This window comes from Oryctolagus cuniculus, chromosome 7 (assembly GCF_051225735.1).
Source record: "Oryctolagus cuniculus isolate XC-2025 breed Fujian yellow rabbit chromosome 7, ASM5122573v1, whole genome shotgun sequence".
Taxonomy (NCBI): Eukaryota; Metazoa; Chordata; class Mammalia; order Lagomorpha; family Leporidae; genus Oryctolagus; species Oryctolagus cuniculus.
In genome coordinates, this window is record NC_142873.1 from 129,130,197 (window position 1) to 129,152,616 (window position 22,420).

The following is a 22,420-nucleotide window of genomic DNA, read 5'->3' on the forward strand; positions in this document are numbered from 1 at the left end:
CGGTTGCTCCTCTTCCAGTCCAGCTCCCTGCTGTGGCCTGAGAGTGCAGTGGAAGATGGCCCAGGTGCCTGGGTCCCAGCACCCGCATGGGAGACCAGGAGGAGGCACCTGGCTCCTGGCTTCGGATCAGCGCAAAGCGCCAGCCGCAACGCACCAGCTATAGCGGCCACTTTGGGGGGGTGAACCAACGGAAAAAGGAAGACCTTTCTGTCTCTCACTGTCTAACTCTGCCTGTCAAAAAAAAAAAAAAAGAAGAAGAAGAAGAAGAAGAAGAAAAGTGAAGGTTGGTGGGAGCCTGGTTCAGAAGACTTCAACTCTGGGCCCAAGCCCTTGTGATGTTAACATTTACTGGAGGCTTGTTTTGCGCCAAGCACCGTTCCTCAGGCCTTATTTGTATTTTATATCAACTCACTCAATCCTCACAACCCTTTAAGAGGCTGGTACCCGAGTTTAGCTCCCTTTACCCTGAGGAGACAGGAAGAGCAGGTGCGTCTGTCCCGTGTCACAGAGTCCGCACTTCTTAAACCACGAGGTCCTCATAGCGCTTTGCAGGTCCCAGAGGCAGGCACTGCGGCACGCGGAGCATCAGGAGTTGGCAGACACTAAACCATCCTACCCTGTTCCCACCAAGGGATACGCTGGACAAACTTCTTCTCTTTTAAGATCATAACTAGTACGTTCCAGACAATGCATCAGGTCCTGGGAACAGAGACGCAGTCCCTACCCCCAGGAACTCACAGTGCCTCGAAGCAGACGAAGACTTGGAGGTGTGGCCAAAGAGACTGTGCCTAAGGGCAGTGAAAGACTCCTCCAATTTCTTCCAGCACTGACAGAACCTGACACAGACCTGCACCCGAGAAGTATCTGGCGCACAGCGGACAGATCTAAGTATCACTCTTCCCCTGAGTATCTCAGGAAGCTGACCCGGAGGCCTCCCCTTCTCTCTGAGCCTGGAGCCAGACTGCCTGGGTTGGAATCTCATCTCTGCTGCTTCTTGCTTGTGTGATAAGCGGCACTCAGCTCAAGCGCCTTGTGCCGCAGCTTCCTCACTTGCAAATGGAGATGAATGACGCCCAGCTCATGAGGACTTTAGGAAGGTTAAGAAAGCACTCGGAACAGAGCTGGGCACCCGGGAAGCGCTCAGAGGCCGCCGGCTATTATTTCTGGGAGCAGGGCTGTGTTCCCGCCTCTGCCCGCAGTCAGTTCACTTGTAATAAAAAGACGGAATTTCAATGCATCTGGTATGGTTGGTTTAAGGAGGATAGGAAGTCTCTGGGACTAAATAGGAGAACAGTTCCCCTGGGAAGGAGGAGGAATAACCCTGGAACTTGTTAATTAAGATCTTGTTAATGAATCTGCTTGTTAATGGTCTATTAAATAATCACACAATGAAGTTTACCGCACAAGTAAAGCCTTTTCCAAACGCTTGCTCTCTGCAATCCTGGCCCAGCTCTGACTTCTCAAGCTCAATCCTTGCACTTCTGACATGGCCTCTTCATTGCACCACCGTGGCCCAGCACAGAGCACGGCTATGCTTGCAGCCTAGGAAAGCTCTCAAGGGCAGAGAGCCCGCTTCATCCTAACCCTGCCTGTCATCCCGCAGGATGGGGGGCTCGGGCCTCGGAGCCCCAGTGTTTCCCTCCACAGAACAGGAAGAGAGCCACTGGTCCTGCACAGAGAAAAATAAAGATGCTCTGATTTTTGCCGAGGGGAAAAGCAAAGGGTAACTTCTCCTCAGCGGCAATCTGGCAAGGTAAAATGTCAGCTGAGATGTCACAGATCTGTACAGAAGGTGGCCTGCGAGCGACACGCACAAAAGTCAGGGAACTTTTGTCCCAAGCCACCTAGGGAAGCAAAGCTGCAATCAGCGTCAGGGACGGACTCCGCGGGAGCCCAATTTCAAGGACGCGCACTGCACGGAAGAGGGCTCCCTCTAGGTTGCGCGCTCAGGTATTTCACAGACTGTTCTGGTCCCCTAACACCGTTTTGTTCTTCAGACAAACGTTCCTGTGTGTGTGTGTGTGTGTGTGTGTATACAGTGCATGTGTGTAGCATTCACACAGTCACCTTTGGAGTACAAAACACACCTGTGTTATCTTTTCCTCACAGGAACCCTGTAAGGTAGGGTGGGATTACTCACCACCTCCTAGTTTACGTGGAAACAGCTGGGGCTCAGGGACCCACAGTGACCTACCCAGAGTCACATGGCTACTACCTGACAAGCCCAGTTTCTGGCCCCGCCCCCGAACTGTTCCTCTCCTGCTGGGCACCACCTCCCACTTGTCAACATGCCAGGAGGTGTCCAGCCCCATGGGGGTGGGGGCAGGTGCTTCATTCCGTGGTAGAGTGGGTGGGGCCAGCTGGCAGCTCGGCACAGCTCAGCAGAGAAAACGGCCATCCACTGCTCATTCATTCTCAGAACTGCTCTCTCTCGAGCCAGGCACTACAGGAGGAGCCACACTGGACAGAGTCCCATAGGAGACAGACATGGGCCCATGGAAGAGGGACAATTTAAGCAAATAATTACAATGTAACATGATGGGTGTTTAAAAGAGGGAGCAAGACTTAGAGCGGTGGAGGGGGGAGGTAACAGCACCCCCGAGTCTAGATGCAGGTTGATGAACACGTCCCCTCGTGAGCAGGTGTCTGAAGCCATCTGCACCTCACACAGAGCCCCTTTTCGCAGCTCATTTACCCTGGCACCCACTGGCACAGCCCCCAGAGGGTGAAAGCATAATGCAGACAGCCACCGTGCTTGTGCCGGTGACCGCGGAGAGCGACTTCTAACCCTCCAACTCTCATTTCTTTACAAATGAGCATTTGAAAACTTAAGGGCCAGAGAAGAGAAAAGAGGAAGCTGGCGACAAAAGCCCCACAGCCCCTTCGGGCGGTGTAACAGCATCGAGGAGACGAGCTGGCGGGAGCCCAAGCCGCCTCGCATCTGGCTAAGCACCTCGAGCCCTGCACTGGGCCACCTCATAATCACTGTACAGCCCGGACGAGGGGAGGCCGGAGCACGCACAGTCAGCTGTTGCCACTGCGGCAGGAAAGAGAGCCCCCCACCCCCACCCGGCAAGGCAGGTGGACAGATCCTCCCCCAGGACAGGAGGCTGCAGGGGAGCAGACCCCCGCCTCCCACTCCTCAGTGGAACTGCATCCCCTTCCTCTCTGCTCTCCTAGTCCTAAACGCCCCTTCCTTCAAGGTCAAACTCCACCCAGAAACTTCCCTCTGATGCTGTCACTCTAGAACAGTGATCCACAGACCACCGGGGCCCTCGGGAGGCTGCTTGCTAAAGCCGTGGAGTCCCAGGCGGCACTCCCTGTGGTTCTGCTCAGGAGGTCTAGTGTGGGCCCTGGGAATCCGCAGTCTATAAACAACATCCTCCATGCCCCCAGCCCCCTCCCTGCACCCCACCGCACGGGACCTGAAGCTGCCAGTCCGGAGATCTCATTCTGAGGACGACTCCCACTCTTGAAATGCACAATGTCACTGTACCTCATCCTTTCTTCTTCCCATTCACATCCTAACTACTCACCTTGACCATGAGGCTCTCAAGAAGAGGAAGCGTGACCTCCTCTTTGGACTCTCCTCCCCAGCACTCTACACCCAGGAGCTCAGGAAGTGTTCGCGGATGTGGAGAGATGAGGAAGACAAGAGGCCAGGGGAGGAAACCACACTGGGGAGAGCAGAACACAGAGGCCTGGAAGGAACTGTGTTGAGTCCGCCCGCGTGTGCCAGGCTGGAACAAACCGGCTGTGCCTTCTTTTTTTTCCTCCTTCAATACTCTTGGCTCTCCATGCCTAACCTCCCTCCTGAAAGCCAAGGCTGAGTGACGCACCTCCCACAGGAAACTCTGCCAAGAAACTGTGCCAAGAATCCCGGGTGCTGTGCGGCTTCGTTTAATGGCCAAGCGAGGTCTCTCGGTCCTGAGACCTCGCATGTCTCCGTAAGGGACATGCCTCGGAGCTGAGTGTGAACCTCAGTGCAGACAAGGACCCGCAATCCACCTCAGTGAACATCAGCAGGCAATGCCCTCTTTGTTCACCAATTGCTTCCTGAGTGTCTCCCGTGTGCAGGGCTTGGTTCTGGGTGCTCATGGGTCTTGAGGTGCTTAAGAGATCCTGTTCATCAGAAAGCATTTGAGAGTGACTCATCTTTACAAGGTCTCGGAACCACATGAGCACCAGATGGATCTCAAGAGTGTCTGGCTACAACAGAGATCTGTAGACGTCTGAGGTCAGCTCCAGGCCCTGGCAGGCAGGAACTCTCACCGTCTAATGCTCTCTGTAGCTCTGGAGTTCCTTCTTCCACTCTTAGATGCTACACTTTGTCCAACAAAGCAAACTATCATGTGTAGCTCCCTTGAACGAATAACTCCTCAAAGGTCACTTGCTCCAGAAAGATATCCTTGACTCTTAGTCAAGACTAGATGCACGGGGGCTGGCACTGTGGCACAGGGGCTAAACCTCCACCTGCGGTGCTGGCATCCCATATGGGCACCAATTCTAGTCCCAGCTGCTCCACTTCCGATCCAGCTCTCTGCTATGGCCTGGGAAAGCAGCAGAGGATGGCCCAAGTGATTGGGTCCCTGCACCACAGGGGAAATTTGGAAGAAGCTCCTGGCTTGGGGCTTCAGATCAGGCAGCTCTGGATGTTACAGCCATTTGGGGAGTGAACCAGTGGATGGAAGACCTCTCTCTCTCTCTCTCCCACTCTCTCTGTAACTCTACCTCTTAAATAAATAAATAAATAATAATTTTTTAAAAAAAGACTAGATGCTCCCATGGCATTTTCCACTTCCCCTTTTACAGCACTTTCCACAACACCCTGCAACTGCTAACTCAACTTTAAGCTCCAGAGCACCAGGAAGTATAACCCACCTTGCTCAGCATCCTATCCTCCACGTGGTGTCTGGAACAACGCAGGTACTGAGTGCTGAAATTAACCAAAGCATGTAGCACCCCGCCAGTCATGATGACAGCCACTGCATCGTGCCCCAGGCACTCTGCCATGGTTTCATCCACTGCCACCAATCAACACCTGGTGTGAGCAGCACCTCAGAGACAGAACCAGGGCTCACAGGATCACCCCAGTACAGGCTCCAGGGGGCTCTTCCCATGATCAAAGGAAGAGGTAACATTCCCAAGTCAACACCGTGTCACCAAGAGCCTGAGATCAGCTATACTGGCCATGAGCCAGGATGCCAGTTCCGTCGCAGACTTGACGGTAAGGTATCTTACACAGCACTGATCTTCTCATAGACTTGGCTGTTACACGAAGAGGTGCAGCAGCAGGTGCTCTCTTTCCATAAAGAGAACAGACAATGAGAAGCTGCCCACATCATGCAGAACAGTCAGAAGAAGGAGGCAACATTTGCAATGAAGCAGCTCTGCTGTTAGGAAAGGGTTAAGCCCACATGTCTGGGTTCTTCTACCCGTAAATCAGCCTTGACTGCTGCTCAGTCTGAATGAAGCCCCACCAGGTTGGCCTGCCAGGAAGGAAGCCCATGCGTCCAGACTTTTGTTGTTCTAAGGTTGTTGTTTTTTTGATTTTTTTTTTTTTTTTTTAATGTTACTGCTCAGGAAGGAAGCTGAAGCCTAGGCCCTAACTGCAGTCCTCCTGGTTCCTCCTCCGAGCCCGGGCTGCTGTCCACACTCCAGCTGCCTCCCACACTCTGTTCTGCTCTTTTCTAGAATTCCTTCTTCACGATGACTCCGGCGTTTGGGCCTAAATCCCAGGCCTCCCTCCCATCCTTACGCACCAGAAATTGCGAATGTCCAGCGTTTCCCTTCCTGCCTCCCACACACCCTTCTGCCCCCGTCTGAGAAGGACTGAGGACAGGGAGAGCAGAACTGGGCCCTCCACGACTGGCAGAGACAACAGCGAGCGCAGAGAGCACAACGCTGCCCCTAAAGGGAGCCACGCAGGAGCTGACGGGGACTGCGGTGTCAGGCATCTGACTGCCCGTGGCTGTTTCTGTCACATACACGCGTGCACACGAGACCTCTCGAACGCGAGCCGCTCTAGCTAAATAACAGGCTCAAACCCAAGGTCCACAGGCAGAGGGTCAGACTTCCCCATGTCTACCCTGCTACTCCTCACCTCTCCCACTGACATGCACAGCCCTTCTGTGGTATTCCCAAGCCCCAGGGGGCTCCCTTTCTCGGGAGAGAGAAACCCTGACTTTATTTGCGCGCTCAGGGTAATGGACAGCCCTCTTCCATGCCTAGGAGAATGCACACAGACACTCTGTGCGAGGCCTCTCCCCGCCCAAGCCCGCCCTCCCCTTCCCCTGCTAATCCCTGCCTGGCCGCTCCCCCCATCTCAGCCCTGCTGCTGTATTTCTCTCCTGACCTACAAGGCCCCGCCGAGCCCCATCCTAAGCCTCCCCCAAGCAGAGACAATCCATCATGCTGTGAGCCTGTGACACACACAGATGGGGGAAGGCTTGCAGATTTGTCTCACATAGGCAAGAGGGTAAAAGTGTCGGTATAACTTAAAATCTAAGGACACACTGTAAACTCTAGGACTTCCACTTCTAATGCTGGTCAAATACCATTACAGCAAATCTGATTATACATAGGCCCAATCTCCGTGACACGCAAATTCCAACAGCCCATTTATTTCAAACAATATCTGATAAAACACAAAATTCCAGAATAAGAAAATATCTTGAGATTGGTATTCTGTGACCACTGCCTAGCTATCGAACCCCAGTCAAGTGCCCTCCTGACTTAGAGACTCAGTTTCTCTAAGTCCAATATGACCTTGCTTCTAAATAAAATGCAGGCAGCAAGAGGTCAGAGGGACCCCAGGGCTAATCCTGGTGGCCGGCTAATAATGAAGGCAGGAGCAGCTGGGCCGGCACAGGAAGGGGCTTTGGAGCTTTCTCCCTCCCTCCCTGCCTCCCTCCCCTCACCGCCATAAGGCCTGAGTGTGCGTGACAGGAGCCTCCGCACACGCTCCCTGCTCATCACCCTGTGTTTGGCTACACCAGTGCTTCTAACTAGGAAGATTATACCGCCAGATTGTCCTTGAGGTAATAATAGACACCATGTATTGAGCACTAGTGAGGAGCTGTTTCACCCATTATCTGTGTATCGAATCTCATTCAATCCTTTACAACACGCTTTTTAGGTTGTGTAAGTCCCATTTTACAGGTGAGAACACTGAGGCCTGGAGACAGTTAATTAATTTGCCCATGACAAAGCAAGGAAGCTAAAGGGTCAGGCTTTGGCTCCAAAGGCTGGACTACTGTTATCTTGCTTCCCCCCATCTTTGAAGCACCTTCAGGTTGGAGCTCAAAGGCTCACATACAGCTTTTATGCTTCCAAAACGTATTTATTATGCCAGGCCACTCTGGTTTGGTTTAAATCAAACCCCTAAAAGCAAGGTCAAAAGAAATCAGTACAGGATTAACTGGGAATCATACACCTGAGAAGAAAGCCAAGGTCTCCCCAGGGCGGGCCCCTGCCCCTCCCTCCAGCTGTCTGCTAGGCTAAGATGGCCGCAAAGCCGGACGTCTGCTTGTGAATGAATCTCAGCTGCAAAAGACAACTCTCACCTGGTGAGTCACACGCAGGCTTGCCGCGCTTGGTTTCTCAGAGACCGACCGCGAGGCTCCTTCTTCACCTGTGTGGCTCGAGACTCGCTAACCCTCCAGTGGTTTCAACAGAACGCACTGGACGCAGCACCATGTCTCCCCAACAAGACAACTTTCACTCCCTCTGGGTCGCCTTCCATCAGCACATACTCCACAGAGAAAGCTCACAGCGGACTATCTGAATTGCCAGGGGGTCGGCGTGTCTGCAAGAGCCCCAGCACCTGGCTGTCTCCTGCTTCAACCAGGAAGTAGGGAGAACTTTCTAACATACAGGCCCAAAGCAGACCCGTACGTGGGACTCCACCACATGGGAAGGCAATGAGGTAGGGAAACCTTAGGGAAGGGGACAGACGCTGATCTCAGGTTTCTAGAGAGTTCGAAAGAAAGAAGCAAAAATTTAAATTACTTCTTATGCTATGAAAGATGTTCAGGACCCTCAAATAAGCAACAGAGTCTGCATTTGAGAAAGATGATTTCCCATCTCTTGAAAAATTCCGTCTTTGTCCTGATCAACCTTCAAGGCATAAATAAACTCATCCTTTCTCTCCTCCAACCCCTACGCCTTTGGGACAGCACAGCCTAATACACACTGTCCAGTGAAATGCGGAAGGCTGTTAAGTTGATGAAAACTTAGGAGTAAAAGCTAGATCATCATCAACCACCAACAATGTAGTCAATACTGAACCTCAGGCCCCAATGCAAAATTTTAAAAAAGATGTAAACACTAAAGGTAGAATTTGATCAAGGCAACAGGAAAGTCCAATGCACAGTGAGGCATTTCCGCTGAGTACTGTCACTCCCCAGGCTGTCACCTCTCCAGGCCTAAACCCACCATCCCCTCAGGGGTCTCTTCCTGGGAAAGGCAAAAAAAGTTCTTTTGCAGAAGTCTCCTCCTCATCCTAAAGAAAGAGAAATTTACAAATTCCAACTCTGTGACACACATTTTGGGGATAAAAACACCTTCTGTTCAACCACAAATGCCACAATGTAAATACTTTTAAAAATTTGAGATATTTTAGCTGCTATACAGCAAGAAATTATCCTTAAGTCTGTTTTTAAGATGGTGTTGGGACATGCCATTAAACTGTTGGAAGAGAACAGTCAAATCCAAAAAGTACTGTTATTTTGGTGTTAGAATCACACGATTTTACAATGAAAGGTACGATCTGATTGTCCAACGCTCAGGTACTTGTAAAGAGTATGGTCCAGCGCATGCTCTGATATTAACCAGAAGGGTGTGGCTTTGAGTCAAATATAAGAAAAGCATTATAAAAACATAGCTCCATAAAATATGCTGCTACCCCAAATCCCTAATATTTACAAATAATACATCCATGTGCGCTAATATTTGTTAGATGGCTTCAGCTAATAAGGGTTAAAAATAAGAAAAAGCAACATAAAAATATAATTCTATTTTTCAGTTTCCTCTTCCCTTTCTAATGAGCAAGAGGGTGGGAAGGGAGAGCAACTTCTGTTATTTGGATACAATGCATGTGTTTTGTTGTCAAACAAAAAAGGGCCACCGAATCATCAACCTGGGGCCACCGACCGGAAGGCAGCTTCGGAAAACTTCCCGTGGGAAGCGCTCCAGAAACCGCCGAGAACGTAGCGAGCGCCGCGGTGCCCCGGCTGCGAGCCTCGCCCGGGCGCCGCCGCCGCCGCCAGCCCGCGGAGCCCGGGCTCGGACACGCGCCCCTGGAGCTTCACAGGTGGGAGGAGGAGCCGGGGAACGCTGCGGACCGAAGGGAAAGCCCAGACAGTGGCCCGGCGCCCGGGGCAAAGCCCGGTCCCGGCGCGCGTCCGCACGTTCACGCCCGGGCCGCACGCCCTGGCCCCTCCTCCGCCCTCGCACCGCTCGGCGTGGCCCCCTCCCCCTAGCCCCAGGCCTCCACGGCCGTGGGCGCTGCCCCCCACCCGGCTGTCACGCTCGCTCCTCTGCCCCTTACCCCGCCCCCAATTCTCCGTCCCAAGAGGACAGACAGGGAATCAAGCCGGGACTGGGTCCTTAGGGCGACCCGGGGGCCAGGAGACGCGGGGGTGTAGGGACGCGCGGCACTCTCCCGCGGCCCCCACGTCCCGCAGAGCGACGGCGAGGTCCCCAACATCTCTGAGAGCCCTCGCGAGCCTCCCGAGGGCGGAGGCTGGGGGGGTCCTCGCGCCTCTCGCGCCCCCGCCCCCAAACGATCAATTACCAGCCACCCTTCTGCCGGGCGCGGCGAGGGCTGGCGGGCGGCCGCGAGGAAGCGGCAGCCCGGATCACTTCTGCATGACAATTGCCGGGAGGGCGGGCGGCGTCCGCTTCTCACCATGGTGATTAGGCATTCCCGCCGCGCGCGGGCCTCCACCGCGCAGCGCAGCGCGCAGCGGCGCGGGCGCCACGGCGAGAGCGAGCCCAGCCGTCGGCGAGCGGCGCGCCGAGCCGAGCCAAGCCAGGCCAGATGGCTCTGCAGCCATCAGGGACTGCTCCCGTCCAGCCCGGCCCCACTTTAGCTGTGCAAACATTTCTTTATCCCGACAAGACAATTAAACCCAGCAGCACGAAAAGGAGTCTCCATGACTGTGTAGGGAGTGAACAACCAGAAATCACCGCACACATCACAAGAGTTCTCGCGCCCCGGGGGAGCCCGGGCGCAGCTAGGTGTGCGCAGTCAGGGCAGCGGGAACCCTCTGGTGATGTCTGACCCTTCACAGCGGTCATCTGCTCCAGCTGCAATCCAGAGGTGCCTCCATTCTCCCCAGAGGCAGTGATCCTCCTAAAAGCCCGAACTAGCGTCCCGGGCTCCCCCTTCAGGCCCAGAGCCCTTGGAATAGCATCGCCCCAACCCACCCCCAACCCACTGGCAGGCCTTCAGCCAGTCTGCTCATTCCAGGCAGCCCGGGGCCTGGGTGGGTTCCGCTCATTCTTGGAACGTACATTCTTAGAACATGCGCTCCTGGATACATGCTTTTATAAAGACACAGCTCAGAGTGCTATTTTGCACTTTGGGGCCTGAGAAGGACTTGCTACACAGATCACAGAGGAGAGCCAAGCAGAAACCCAGAGGCTGATGGGAGCCACCAAGTTTCCTGGCTGCCTGTGAATCTGCCCAGCCACAGGGCAGGGCCATGCAAAGCCTTTGAGGACCCATGCCCAGTGCCCATCCCTGGAGTGAGCCAGACGGCCCTACAGTGAGCATGCACGTGGGTCAGCCTCAATTCAGGCTGCGTGGGTAGACCAGAAGGCTGGCCAAAGACTGCCACCGGGGCAGGCATCCAGACAGAGGGCAGCCTAGAGAGAGCCATCAGGGGATGCACAGGACAGGAGCTAGAGTGCTAAGCAGGTCACAAATGCCAACGATTCTAGCCCAAGACAGCAGACAATGCCTGTCTTCCTTCTTTGTTGGAAAGTTTCCTTAACGGGGATATTTTTTTTTTTTTTTTTGACAGGCAGAGTGGACAGTGAGAGAGAGAGACAGAGAGAAAGGTCTTCCTTTGCCGTTGGTTCACCCTCCAATGGCCGCCGCGGCCGGCGCGCTGCGGCCGGCGCACCGCGCTGATCCGATGGCAGGAGCCAGGAGTCAGGTGCTTTTCCTGGTCTCCCATGGGGTGCAGGGCCCAAGCACCTGGGCCATCCTCCACTGCACTCCCTGGCCACAGCAGAGGGCTGGCCTGGAAGAGGGGCAACCGGGACAGAATCCGGCGCCCCGACCGGGACTAGAACCCGGTGTGCCGGCGCCGCTAGGCGGAGGATTAGCCTAGTGAGCCGCGGCGCCGGCCCACGGGGATATTTTTTTTAAAGGTCTTGGGAAATAGGTCTGTAGACACCTCATAGGTAAGACACACGTGCACAGTTTAGAACTGGCCCATAAATGTGAGCACCCTTTCCCTGCACGAGGAGCCTTGGGAACAGGCTCAGGGAGCAACAATTGAACAGGAGTTCCCTCAGCCCCCTTCCCACAGAGCGAACGCCTCCTCCAGGAACAGCTCCTCACAAAACCCTTCTCCCATTCTGCAGGGCAAATAAGTCAGTTCTGTACAGCTGCTTTTTTCCACAGAGCCCAACACCTACCTCGGGTATCCCCTGTGATGCCAGGTGGGTGGACAGGCAAGCCAACTGGAATCAAATACTAGGAAAGAGGATATTTTACCCAAATAGCTATATGTCATTCTACCAAAAAAAAAAAAAAAAAAATCTGCAAATTTAATCACAGGAGAAACCCTGCCTCTGAGGACCCGACTTGAGCCAAGGGCGTTGTACGCTGCAGGCCCCTTGTTGCAATGCACCCGCGTGCGGCCCTATCTGCACAGGATGCAGAGTTGCCAGCAGGAGGTGGCTGTACCAGTGAAAACTGTCAGTGTTTCCGTGATAAAACTGATTTTTCAATGACCTCAAACTCAGTCATAAAACTTCTGCTCTAAGCAAGGGACACACACACACACACACACACACCCATACTCACCCCCTTCCCCAACTGCCAACAACACTCTAAAACTAACTGCTTATTTAGGAATTTACTGTTGCATTAGTTATTCTATGAAAAAAAAATGTATAAGAGAGAACTGGAAGATGAGTGAGCCGTATCAGAAATTAATTCTAAATTTCAAAAACTAACCCTCCCCCCCAAATATACATGGCTCATTTTGGCAAGCTGGACAAATGCCCTGCGTCCTCTTACTTCGCCCTTCTGAACACTTGCTCTCTTCTCTTCTGGCCTCCCCATCCTCCCTCGGCCCCCATCACCGCCCCTCGGCCCCCATCACCGCCCCTCGGCCCCTGTGGCTCTCTCCCCTTGGAGGCAGTCTTGCAGGCTGTCACTCGATTATCTGAGAAATATTACTTATTTCAAAACGGTTCTGTAGGGAGGGCCTGAAAGGCATCTAGTGGGAATAATCAGCCCTTCTAACGGCCCTTAAATATGTATTTACATAAAACAGACCATAAATATTCCGACACATGCCGGCGTATGACAGGAGCCAAGAAAGCTGCTGCCGACTTTGTCACAGTGCCTCCTCAATCCTTTCCCACCGAAAAACTGTTTCTCCTGCTTTCCGAACACCCCAAACCGTAAGCACCAATGCCACCCGCTACAACTCTGTGAAGACTGCTCCACCACCTAGGCAAAGGAAGGAGCAAAGAGGCGCCAACCCAGGGTGGCTGCAGGCTGACAAGGCGGGCAGTCTCTTGACTTTGCACCTTTGTTTCTGGTGAAAGACCGGTCACCAATGCAACCCAGACACCATGGTCGTACACAAACACCCTCAATCACAGACACTCCCCTAGGCCCACGGTGCGTGTTTGAGAAGAAGGAACACCCACAGCAGCCCACGAGGGAGGACTATTCTAAACAAAAGGGGGAAGGATTCCAATTTCTGTAACACTCCAATTTGAAATAAAGAAGTTTCCCCACCCTTCTGATCAGAATCTCATTAATTTCAAGGTCAGAATTCCATTTCACTTTGGGAGACAGACTCATTTAATTTTTCTCCACCCAGGCGTATTCCTGGGTGAGGGCTCCATCTCCATGGGGGATGGCACCACCACACAATGCAAACCAGGCGAACGGAAGAGTTATGGCTTTGACACTCCGAGGGGAATGGCTATCCGCATCTGTGAGTCCTGACTTGGCTAACAAGCTTCCTCCTGCTCTGGGAGTCAGATACAGACTTGGGATAAAAAGACAGAAAAACGGGGACAAGCTGGATCTGTTGGGTGAGAAGAAAGGAATCTTGATCTCCAGATGTTACTTGTGGCATATTAGTTTCGAGAGGATTTCATTTTCCACTTGCATTTGGAGAAATAAAAGGGCAGAAGCAGTCCCACCCTAACCCAGGGCAGTTTCAGCCAGAGGTTGGGTTACAGCTACCCTTGATCACTTACACATCACTCTACAAACGGCAGCTAAAATAAAACAGAACAGAGCAACATAATGCTATACCTGTTCAGCAGGTATCTCCAAGAAGCAGGATCAGAACACACACAAGTCAACAGAAAGGGAAAAGGTGAAAGAGAGCCACAGTGCAAGTGAGCGAGGCGCGCTCGCAGCTGTGCTGTCACAGAGCAACCTCTGCCTTCAGTGGGGAGGTCTCCGGCTCACAGACGCGGACATAAAAGACACACTCGCAACATATTTCAAAACCGGAGAGCGATGGATTTACAAGGCAGGTTGATTTTATGATGACTTTTATTGAAAAGGTACGCTGGGTTTAGGCAGATGCCTTTTAGCGCAGGAAAGTTAACACAGTGCCTAATTCAAGGAGACAGCCTGAGGAAGCAGTGCCGACAGGGGAGAGAGCGGCAATGTCTCTATTACTCTCCTCGGCATCATAAAGAGAAGAGAAAAAAAAAAAACGGCATTCGTGTTGGTGGTTATAGAGAGGACGGGAGCACAAAAAATCGAGAGGAGGGGAAAGCAAACCTCAGATGTAGTTTTCTTAAGAAAATAAAATGAAGCAAATCTTGGAACAAAAGGTTGGATGGGAAAACACCCTCAGTTCATAAATTCTCACCAGGCTTGAAGAAAACTGCTCCATCTCCCCACAGCCCGAAAGTTTCAAAACACAATTATTTTCTGATTATATCAGAGTGGGAGACTGCCGGGCTCAGCACTCCTGGCCTCCAAGTACTAAATAAAGGTGCAGTTCCCACCATGGGTGAGAGTAGCCAGGGCCCAACAAGGCACTCGGAGAACATGAGAAAAGCCGTTTCATAAGCAGAAATTAATAATAGTTGCGAACATCAAATACGGAGCAGTCACACAGGTCAACCGTGTCTAGTCCTGAGAGTGAGCCCCAGGATAAGCAGCCAGCAGACCTGTTAGGTCCCAAGAGAAGTCAGCTTTCTAGCCTTGCGGTCGCAAGGAAAACACAGCTGCTTGAAATGCTTTATGGTGATTGACGACACCTTTGTCCTTGTCTGAAAAATAGCCTGATGTGGACAAGGGCTGAGAGTTGGGAAAATAGAATCACGTGGAGTCTGCGGGATGTGGTACAATGAAAAAGCTAAAAAAATAATGCCGAGATCAGAGACAAGCAATGAGCACAGCAAGGAAGAGGAGGGGCGGGTGGGTTTCTCCAGCTCACCCCTGGAATTCCCTAGGGCCCCACCTTTGATAATGCAGTGACATTCACTCCACTGCATCTCTGCACCCCTCTTCCCTCCAGAGTCCCCAGGGAGTAAGCCAGCCATGTCCCTGAGAGAAAGACAGCATGGGGGCCAACTTGCCTTTGGCCACCTTCAGAAAAACACTTCCTGCAAAGACTACCAAGGCTCACTGATGGCAGACAAGCGCATGTCTGTGCTCCACACTAGTGAGAGGGAAGCAGTTGGCCAGGAGCACCGCGGTGCCACTGACCTGTTGAACACGGCTGCAAGGCAGAGCTCACTCGGGGTGAGGGGGAAGGGAGGGCTCGAACCAAAGTACTCACATCTGTCATTCCGGTCCTCTGGGCTAGATGAGGCTTCCCGGTCAGAAATGAGGCCAGAGACCGCAAAGATCTTCTTCCCAGTGTCGTCAACCTTAAGTGAACCGGGGGAGCTAGACGGCAGCTGTGTCCCAAAGTCATACTCCTTGCCATCTGCATCAGAGAAGCGCAAGTGGGGGGACTCTGTGTCATGGCAGTTCTTAAGTCGCTTGGCCGGCGTGAAGGCTGACTGATAGCTCTCCCGGTCCTCGCTGGAGGCAAAGGGACGGAAAGCCCCCACACCACTGTGATTCAGCATACTGATGGGGGTGCAATCTAGATTTGGGGGGGCAAACTGAGGGTGGAGGTGCAGTAAGGAAGGGGGGAAATCACGATTGGCAAAGGTGCCCGGCACCCCACCTTGCCGGTGGTACATGGAGGCAAAGGTGTAGGAGCCATTGGTGAATGGAATATGCACGTCCTTGTCTACTGAGACAGGTACACCGAACGGTCGTGGCTGCTGACAAGGGATGGAAGCATCACGGCTGGCCTCGGCCGTGGACGCCAAGACCATCAGTGCTGGGGATGCCAGGGGGTTGGGAAGGTAGGACGAGTTCTCCATCTTGAAGGCTGCCCGGTGTAAGTCCATTGGGGTCTCTTCCGAAGGCTGGCGTCACACAGGAAGCAGTCTCCCCTGGGGAGGGAGGCCAGGCGGCACCTCGGATCAGGGCAGGCACGATTACTGGGGAATCATCCCCTTCCGAGACCTGCGGAAACAGCAAAGAGAAAAAAAAAAAAAAAAAAAAAAAAGAGGGGGAGGAAAGTCAGGGGGAGGCAAAAAAGGGAAACCCCAAGTGACCGAAACACCATCCTTCTGGCTTACAGATGCTTGGGCGAGAGACACCACCAGCCTCGGGAGCCGGTGGGCAGCGGCAGCAGGCCATTTTCATTCCAGAAAATCAATAGACAACTTACTGTGATCTACGCGTAGCTGACTTTGGTCCCTACACGTTCCGGGTGAAATGCGCCTGAGCCCGGCAAAGAAAAAAAAATCATAAAACCTCCAAATACAACATCCCCTGAGCAGATGAGCTTTGCAAGGCCAAGTCTCCCGGCAGATGAGGTGGGGGGGGGGGGTCTATATTTGTAAAGATGCACCATTCATGGCGGGCCTGATGTTCAGAGACCAGTTTCCACCCATGCATCCTCTCTTCCTCTCCCCTAACAAGGCCCCGACACGGAAAAAGCCCCACATCACGCACATCTAGACCAGGAACATCTGTACATATTAGTTGGTACGAATTGCACACATGGATCCACCCTACGCATCGGCACATGCATAAACATGCATCTTCATGTGTCATCTCAGACTGCTTCCAGAGAGAAGAGCTATGCGAACCAACAGCAGCAACATGATTTCTGATGCACACGCCTCTCTAATCACACAGGCTTTCTATTCCTCTCTTCTGAGAAGGAACAAAGCCTTCATCAATAAAATGCCTGGCGTCTCTGACAATATTTAAAAACATAATGGGTGTCTTTGGCATATGTTCTCTAGAAGCGTCTGTCTTCCAGGGGCAGCAGAGAACGGGTCGGTAATTTTAGTTACTAATGCACTCACTCTTAAGTAGATTTGTAAACTGCCTTGGGTTTGCCATTAACATTTAGAGCAAAATGCTAACAAAATTTCTGACTTATTTTGCTCTGCTTATTGTCCCAGTCAGAGCCGATGACCAATAAAGGCCCCTGGAACCAACTGAGTTAGGAGAGACTTCTTTCAGCTTTCCTTGCAAATTTAGATTGTGCATTTTCATAGCCACTGATTCCATTTCTAAACGTATATGGAGTGAGGAATGGGAGAAAGGCTATTTATCAAAAGCCGGGAGAACATAAGACGAATCTCAGGACTCATTGGCTTCCAAAATACACACTAAATAGAAACTTAATGAAACTCAAAGTGTAACCAAAATCACCATCTGCGACAAATTACAACCTTTGCATTCAGAAGTAAAATTTACTCCCTCCTCAAAAAAATCAAATTACAAAACAAAACAAAAATCCCCACCTAACACAAGCGAGTATTTTGGTTATTCTCTCAAAGAGAGAAACATCAGTTAAACTGGAGACCAGTGCTCCTGGCTTAATGCAGTGCAAAGAGAGTATTTCCTTCTCCCATCCTGTAGCAGACGCGTCAATGGCTGTTATTAATTGGGAAGATGAGTGGACACCATCCGACTGCTTCCACATTTGGCATCTTTCCGTAGAGACATCATTGCTAAATTACCAGATTATGTATCTCACATTAACGGATTTTTCTCTCTTCCAAATTTTAAATAACTTTCCTGTCAACTTATAGCAGTGCAGAGAATGATCTGCCAAGGACAGCCAGTTAGCCTGACACGTCTGGGAATCCTGTTCTTGGCTGTTTCCAAGTCAGATTAATGGTCACACAACATGGATGCCCTGACAGCGGGTGTAGGGCTGTTCCAAGGTTCTAAGCAGCTCTCCACAGCAGAACCACGCAGCTACACATCTGTCAGCAGGCACTGTGATTGGGGGCAGGCTGGAGAAAGGGGCAGCCACAGCACAGCCGGGAAGAGAGGGGCAGAGCTGCCCCCTCCCGACCACCCCCACGCCCAGGATTCACTTTCCATTCTTACTTCCTAGATCACCTCATTATGTTAAATGAGTTTCATAAATTAGTAATCTGGCGACAGCACCGGACACTCTAACCGAACACGGTGAATCACTCAAACCTGGTTATTCATTTGAAAACTTCATTATAGTGAAAATAAATCATCACTATTTTTCCAGGCCCCATCTCTTTCACACCGCTGGGTGGGCGTTGGTCCGTGTGGGGGAAGGGGGCAGTTGTTTCTTTTCCCTTTTCTTCCTTGCCCCCTCCTCACATGAACAACTTGTGCAGATGAGGCTTCAGCAGGCCACAGTCATTATGAAAATCTATAGTTAATACACTCCCAATGTCAAAATGTCATGGGTTTAAACACAGAACCCAAAATAAGAAAACTAACTGACCCTCTTAATTAAAAAAATATGGATTGTAAGATAATCAGCTTGATGGAGCATTTGGGTGACTGTAAAGAACCGGCCAAGGGAAAGTAAGTAACTGTTACTTTTCTGCCTCTATGCTGATTTTTTTTAATTTAGCACTTCGTGCAAATCCAGATTAAAATAACTCCAGCTATTGATCCGAGCAGTGGAATTGACATTAATTTTAGTTCACTTCTCACTTTGCAAAGGGATCAATAGGAAGTAATAACAGCTGACATCCCCGCTGAAAGGAGGAGAAAGAAGGGCTGAAGACAGAAATCGAAAAGCAACCAAATAAATCATCAGCTACTTTTCCACGGCCTCAGACAAACTCCAAACAGATTGCAAAAAGTCTTTGTTGAATTAACTAAACAAGGAGGAGGGATCAATCCACGAAGCTAAATAAATTGTCTGGCAGGCAGTGAGGTTGGACGGAGGGGCCAACAAATATTGAGTTTTTAAAATTTTCAAATCCTTGACCTGGTGGGTTTGCTTCAGTTCCGTACGTGTGGGAGTTTGTTTGTTTCTTGAATCACACCCCCGACCCTGGCTTCAAGTGATTACAAAACGCCAGCGAACTGACTAATTAGTGAGATTACTAATTGCGTGGTTAAACATGCCAGAGCCCAGACAAATGAAACGAAGGAGCCGGCGAGCGGAACGGGAAAATGTCTGAGGCTGAGTGGGTGCGCAGCGCCGCGCGCTCTCGGGCGCGAACCCGCCACGCTCGCACCGAAAAACCGAAAGACCGGGAGAAAGTCCCAGAGAGTGGGCGCCCGCGCCGCCCTGCCCCGGGGCTGGGCTTCCGGACCCGCGCCCGGGATCCGTGCAGGAGCCAGTGGCGCTGCTGCTGCCTGCGGCCGGCGGCTGCTGCGGGAGCCAAACCCGCTTGCAAATGACGGCCACAAAGAAAGCGGCGAGGGGGCTCCTTCCCGGAGCCGAGCTCAGGGCGCCCACCGCACCACGACTCTGCAGGCAATTAAAATGCACACGCAACACCCCTCTGCTGATTACAACAGGTGACGTGTTTGTGGTCTCTGCACCGTTTCCAGACCAGGGACGAAAATAACAGAACAAATGAAACGATATTTTTCCCTTTGCATAAACAAACTTTTAAAAAATTAACAGGCAACTTAAAAAAGCAAAGAACAATGGGAAACGAGGCCAGAGTAGCGGGAAGGGGGTGTGTGGGTGAAAGACGCAGCAAAGAAAAAAATCTTTTTTTCTTTTTAAGTTCACAGACTTCTCCGCTCGAGTAGCATTCCCGCACACCAAATGCCCGGGGTGGGGGGGGGGGGGTACTAGGAAACGCCGTTCCGACAGACACGCACCACCGCGGGCTAGCCCTCGGGCAGCGCGGGCTGACGCGGCTCCCCGCCAGGGCCCACGTCTGCGCCCCAGGCGCGGCAGCGCGTCGGTCCCCGCTCCGGACCCCGACCCAGGCCTGCTCGGCCGACGGGCGCGGAACCCGAGAGCGCCCGGTGGTCGCAGACTGTGGGGCCGCGCGGATGCCGGCTCAGCGAACGGGTGCAGGATCCAGCCAGGAAGTCTCGACGGGGAACAACCGACTCTTTTAGGGGAAACGGGGGGAGGAAGAGGTGATGCCGAAACCGACATCAACTTGGGGCCCAGGCAAAGCCGAGCCCGCCCCTCCTCGGCCTGACCTCTCCCCTCCGGCTCCCAGTGGCCTTTGTACGAAGAACACTTCAGATCCCCACAACCTCCGCATGCAACAATCTGCTCGTAACTTTGAGGAACAAGCACCGGCCGCGTGCAAGAGGCCCGGGTCCGCGGCCGCGACGGGCCCGTGGGTGGGGGGTGCGAGCCGCCCGCCTTCCTCCAAAGTCCGAGGACCGCAAGCCCTCACACAGCCCCGCCCCGCGCGGGTCACCCGGGTCCCAGCGCCCCCGCTTCGGCGCGCAGGCACCGGGTCCTGTGGCTCCCTCTCTCCTGCAAGTGCGGGCCGGTGCGGGGCCGTCCCGGCTTCCGGGCTGCGGATGCGAGGGCTGTACCGACCCGCGCCGCGGCTAGCAGAACAGGTGTGCGTCCCCGTTCGCCGCTCGCCGCCGGGCCGGCTCTGCGGGTCACGCGCGGTGTGGCGGCGCCGCCCCGTCCCGCGGCCTTCCCCCAGCTTGGCCGGAGCGCGACGGGCGAGCTCACGCCGCTCGGGCCGGACCTCCGTGGGCTTGGAGGGATCAGGACGAAAGATGCCCACAGCTCTTTTTCCTCGACGCTCGCTCCCCGCCTCGCCCCCTCTGCTCATTTTCCCTGTCCGGGAAGAGCCCGCGAGGCGGAGAGCGGAGGAGGCTGGCGAGGCGCAGGTCCCCTGCCCGCCCTGCTCCCCCAGTTCCTCTCGCCGCTGCCTCACAACCGCTCTTTTATCCCTGTGTTTTCCCTTTCCCTCCCCATTTGCCCCTCAAGCCGAGTCCAAACGGAGGCGCCGGGCAAGCCGGGGCTGCCAGGCGTGGTGGGGCAGCGAGCGCCCGTGTTTCCTCTCTGCTGCTCCCCGGGCTGGGAAGGCGGCGCAGGCGGGAGACCCCGGACGACGCGGGCCTGCCAGGCAGGGCCGCGCCCCACACCGACGGCCCTGGCCCCATGCACCCACCGGTGCGACAAGAGCCCGGCTCGGGGCCCAGGCTCTTGTCCTCTGCTGGAGCCACGGCCAGGACCCGAGAACGCAGCGTGTCCGTAACCGGTAGCGAGAGCGCTCCCTCTGCCTCCCGGCAGCCCGCGACCCCGCTACCTCGGGGACCCCGCGCTCTCTCGCCGGCCGGGGTCCACCCAGGCCTCGAGTTCTCGCAGCGGCTCCTGGAGCAGAGGACGCGCCGTGCATCCCCTCGGATGGCCTCACCACCGTGGGCGGCCTCGCCCGGGGGGCCACACGGAAGCTCTCCGCCCAAGTTTGTTGTGCCCTGGAAGAAAAGGCTTTCTCTCTTACAAAGCACAAAGGCGAAACGCCCAGGCCGAGCCCTGAAGAGCTCCGGGTTGGGGGGCGGGGGCGGCCGGAGGCTCAGGAGCGCGGTGGTGGGGCCGGGCTCCGGGCGCAGAGGGTCGCTCGGCCCCGGCCGACGAGCGCGGCGGCGGCGGCCGCAGGACTGCAGCGCCCGGCGTGCTCGCTGAAAAGTTTTGTTCTCAAGTCGGAAGCAGCGAAATTGTTACTCAGTTTACGGCAGGTCTAAGATAAGAAAAACATAAAACCACAAGAAGAGCGACGCTCCCAAAAAATCTACACGACCGTCTTCATGCCTCACTCTGGAGGACCCCTGGGAGAGGGGTCCCGACCCCGAGCGTCCCGGGAGACACCTCCCCTCCCCCGGGCCGGGCACTTTACCGGCGGCGTTGGGAACGGTCCGCCTCGGCGCCAGCACCTGCCTCCTTTCCGCGGCGGAGCCCCCCCCACCTCCCTCCCTCCACACCCGCCACGCCCGCCCCCGCTGCAAAAAGTCAGCCGAGCACCGGGGCCACCCCTCTGCCAGCTTTGGCCTTGGGTGTCCAGCCGGGTCGGCGGGGTGCGGCGAGGGGCGGCGGCGTGAGTCCTCGTCGGATCCCCCTTCCCCGCCGGCCCGCCCGCCTCCAGCTGCCCGCCTCGAGCCACCCAGCCCAGCCCCGCTGGGGTCGCCCGACCGGAGGGCGTTCTCGCGACCGACCCGGACAAAGTGGGAAGTGGGCTTATTAAACGATGGAGAAAAGGAGTCCCGCTGCCTTCGCTCGCTGTCCCTTGCCCGCCCTACTTGTCCAATTCCCGCGTCTGGTCCCTCCCCCTTGCACCCCCCAAATAAAACGCATTAAGGAAAACTCGAGACGGAAAGTTTGAGCGAGGCAGCGCACGGGGCGCGCAGGGCGCGGGCGCCGGGCGGCGGCGGTCGGAGGCGCGCCAGGCCGGGTCCCGGCCCCTGCCCCAGCCGCGGGGAGCCGCCCGGGTGGCTCGGAAGCGCACCCGGAAAGTTCGCCGGGTCCCCGAGCCGCCTGCCGGCCTCGCACCCACCCCTCCGGCGCACGCACACGCACCCACACCCCGGCCGGGTCTCCGTACTTGCCGTGGAAATTGCCGGGGAGCACGGCCGCACTTTTCAGGACACGCAGGGAGCAAGGCGGAGAGTGTGGGGCATGAAAAGTCCCGGGCGCGCGGGGCCGGCGGAGGCAGCGGCGGCGGCGGCGGCGGCAGCGGCAGCAGCAGCAGCGGGCGGCTGGCCCCGGGTGTGTGCTCGCGAGCTGCCTGGGATTGCATGTACAGATCAAGAGACTCGGTGGGTGCGAGAGAAGGAGCAGTGCTGCCTCTCAGCGCTGGCTCTAATCAGTGAATGAGCCTCCACTCTCCCGGGGACTCGGAGACACACACACACGCGCGCGCACACACGCACGCACACATTCTCACACTCACACAC

General features: G+C 54.5%; 1 protein-coding gene across 6 annotated transcripts in view; it reads right to left on the minus strand.

Moving 5' to 3' along the window:
- Positions 1-22,212, minus strand: part of RNF220 (ring finger protein 220) — a 249,152-nt gene extending 226,940 nt beyond the window's left edge. For all 6 annotated transcript variants that reach the window (XR_011390739.2, XR_016211056.1, XM_051857864.3 and 3 more), the window contains exons 1-2: positions 22,073-22,212; positions 15,009-15,751 (exon numbers count right to left, since the gene is read on the minus strand). Coding sequence is in view for 4 of the 6 variants with exons in the window: in XM_051857864.3 (XP_051713824.2) it covers positions 15,009-15,633 (625 nt within the window). In the remaining 2 variants the exon portion in view is untranslated. The remainder of the gene's footprint in view (positions 1-15,008; positions 15,752-22,072) is intronic.
- Positions 22,213-22,420: the final 208 nt, after the last annotated feature.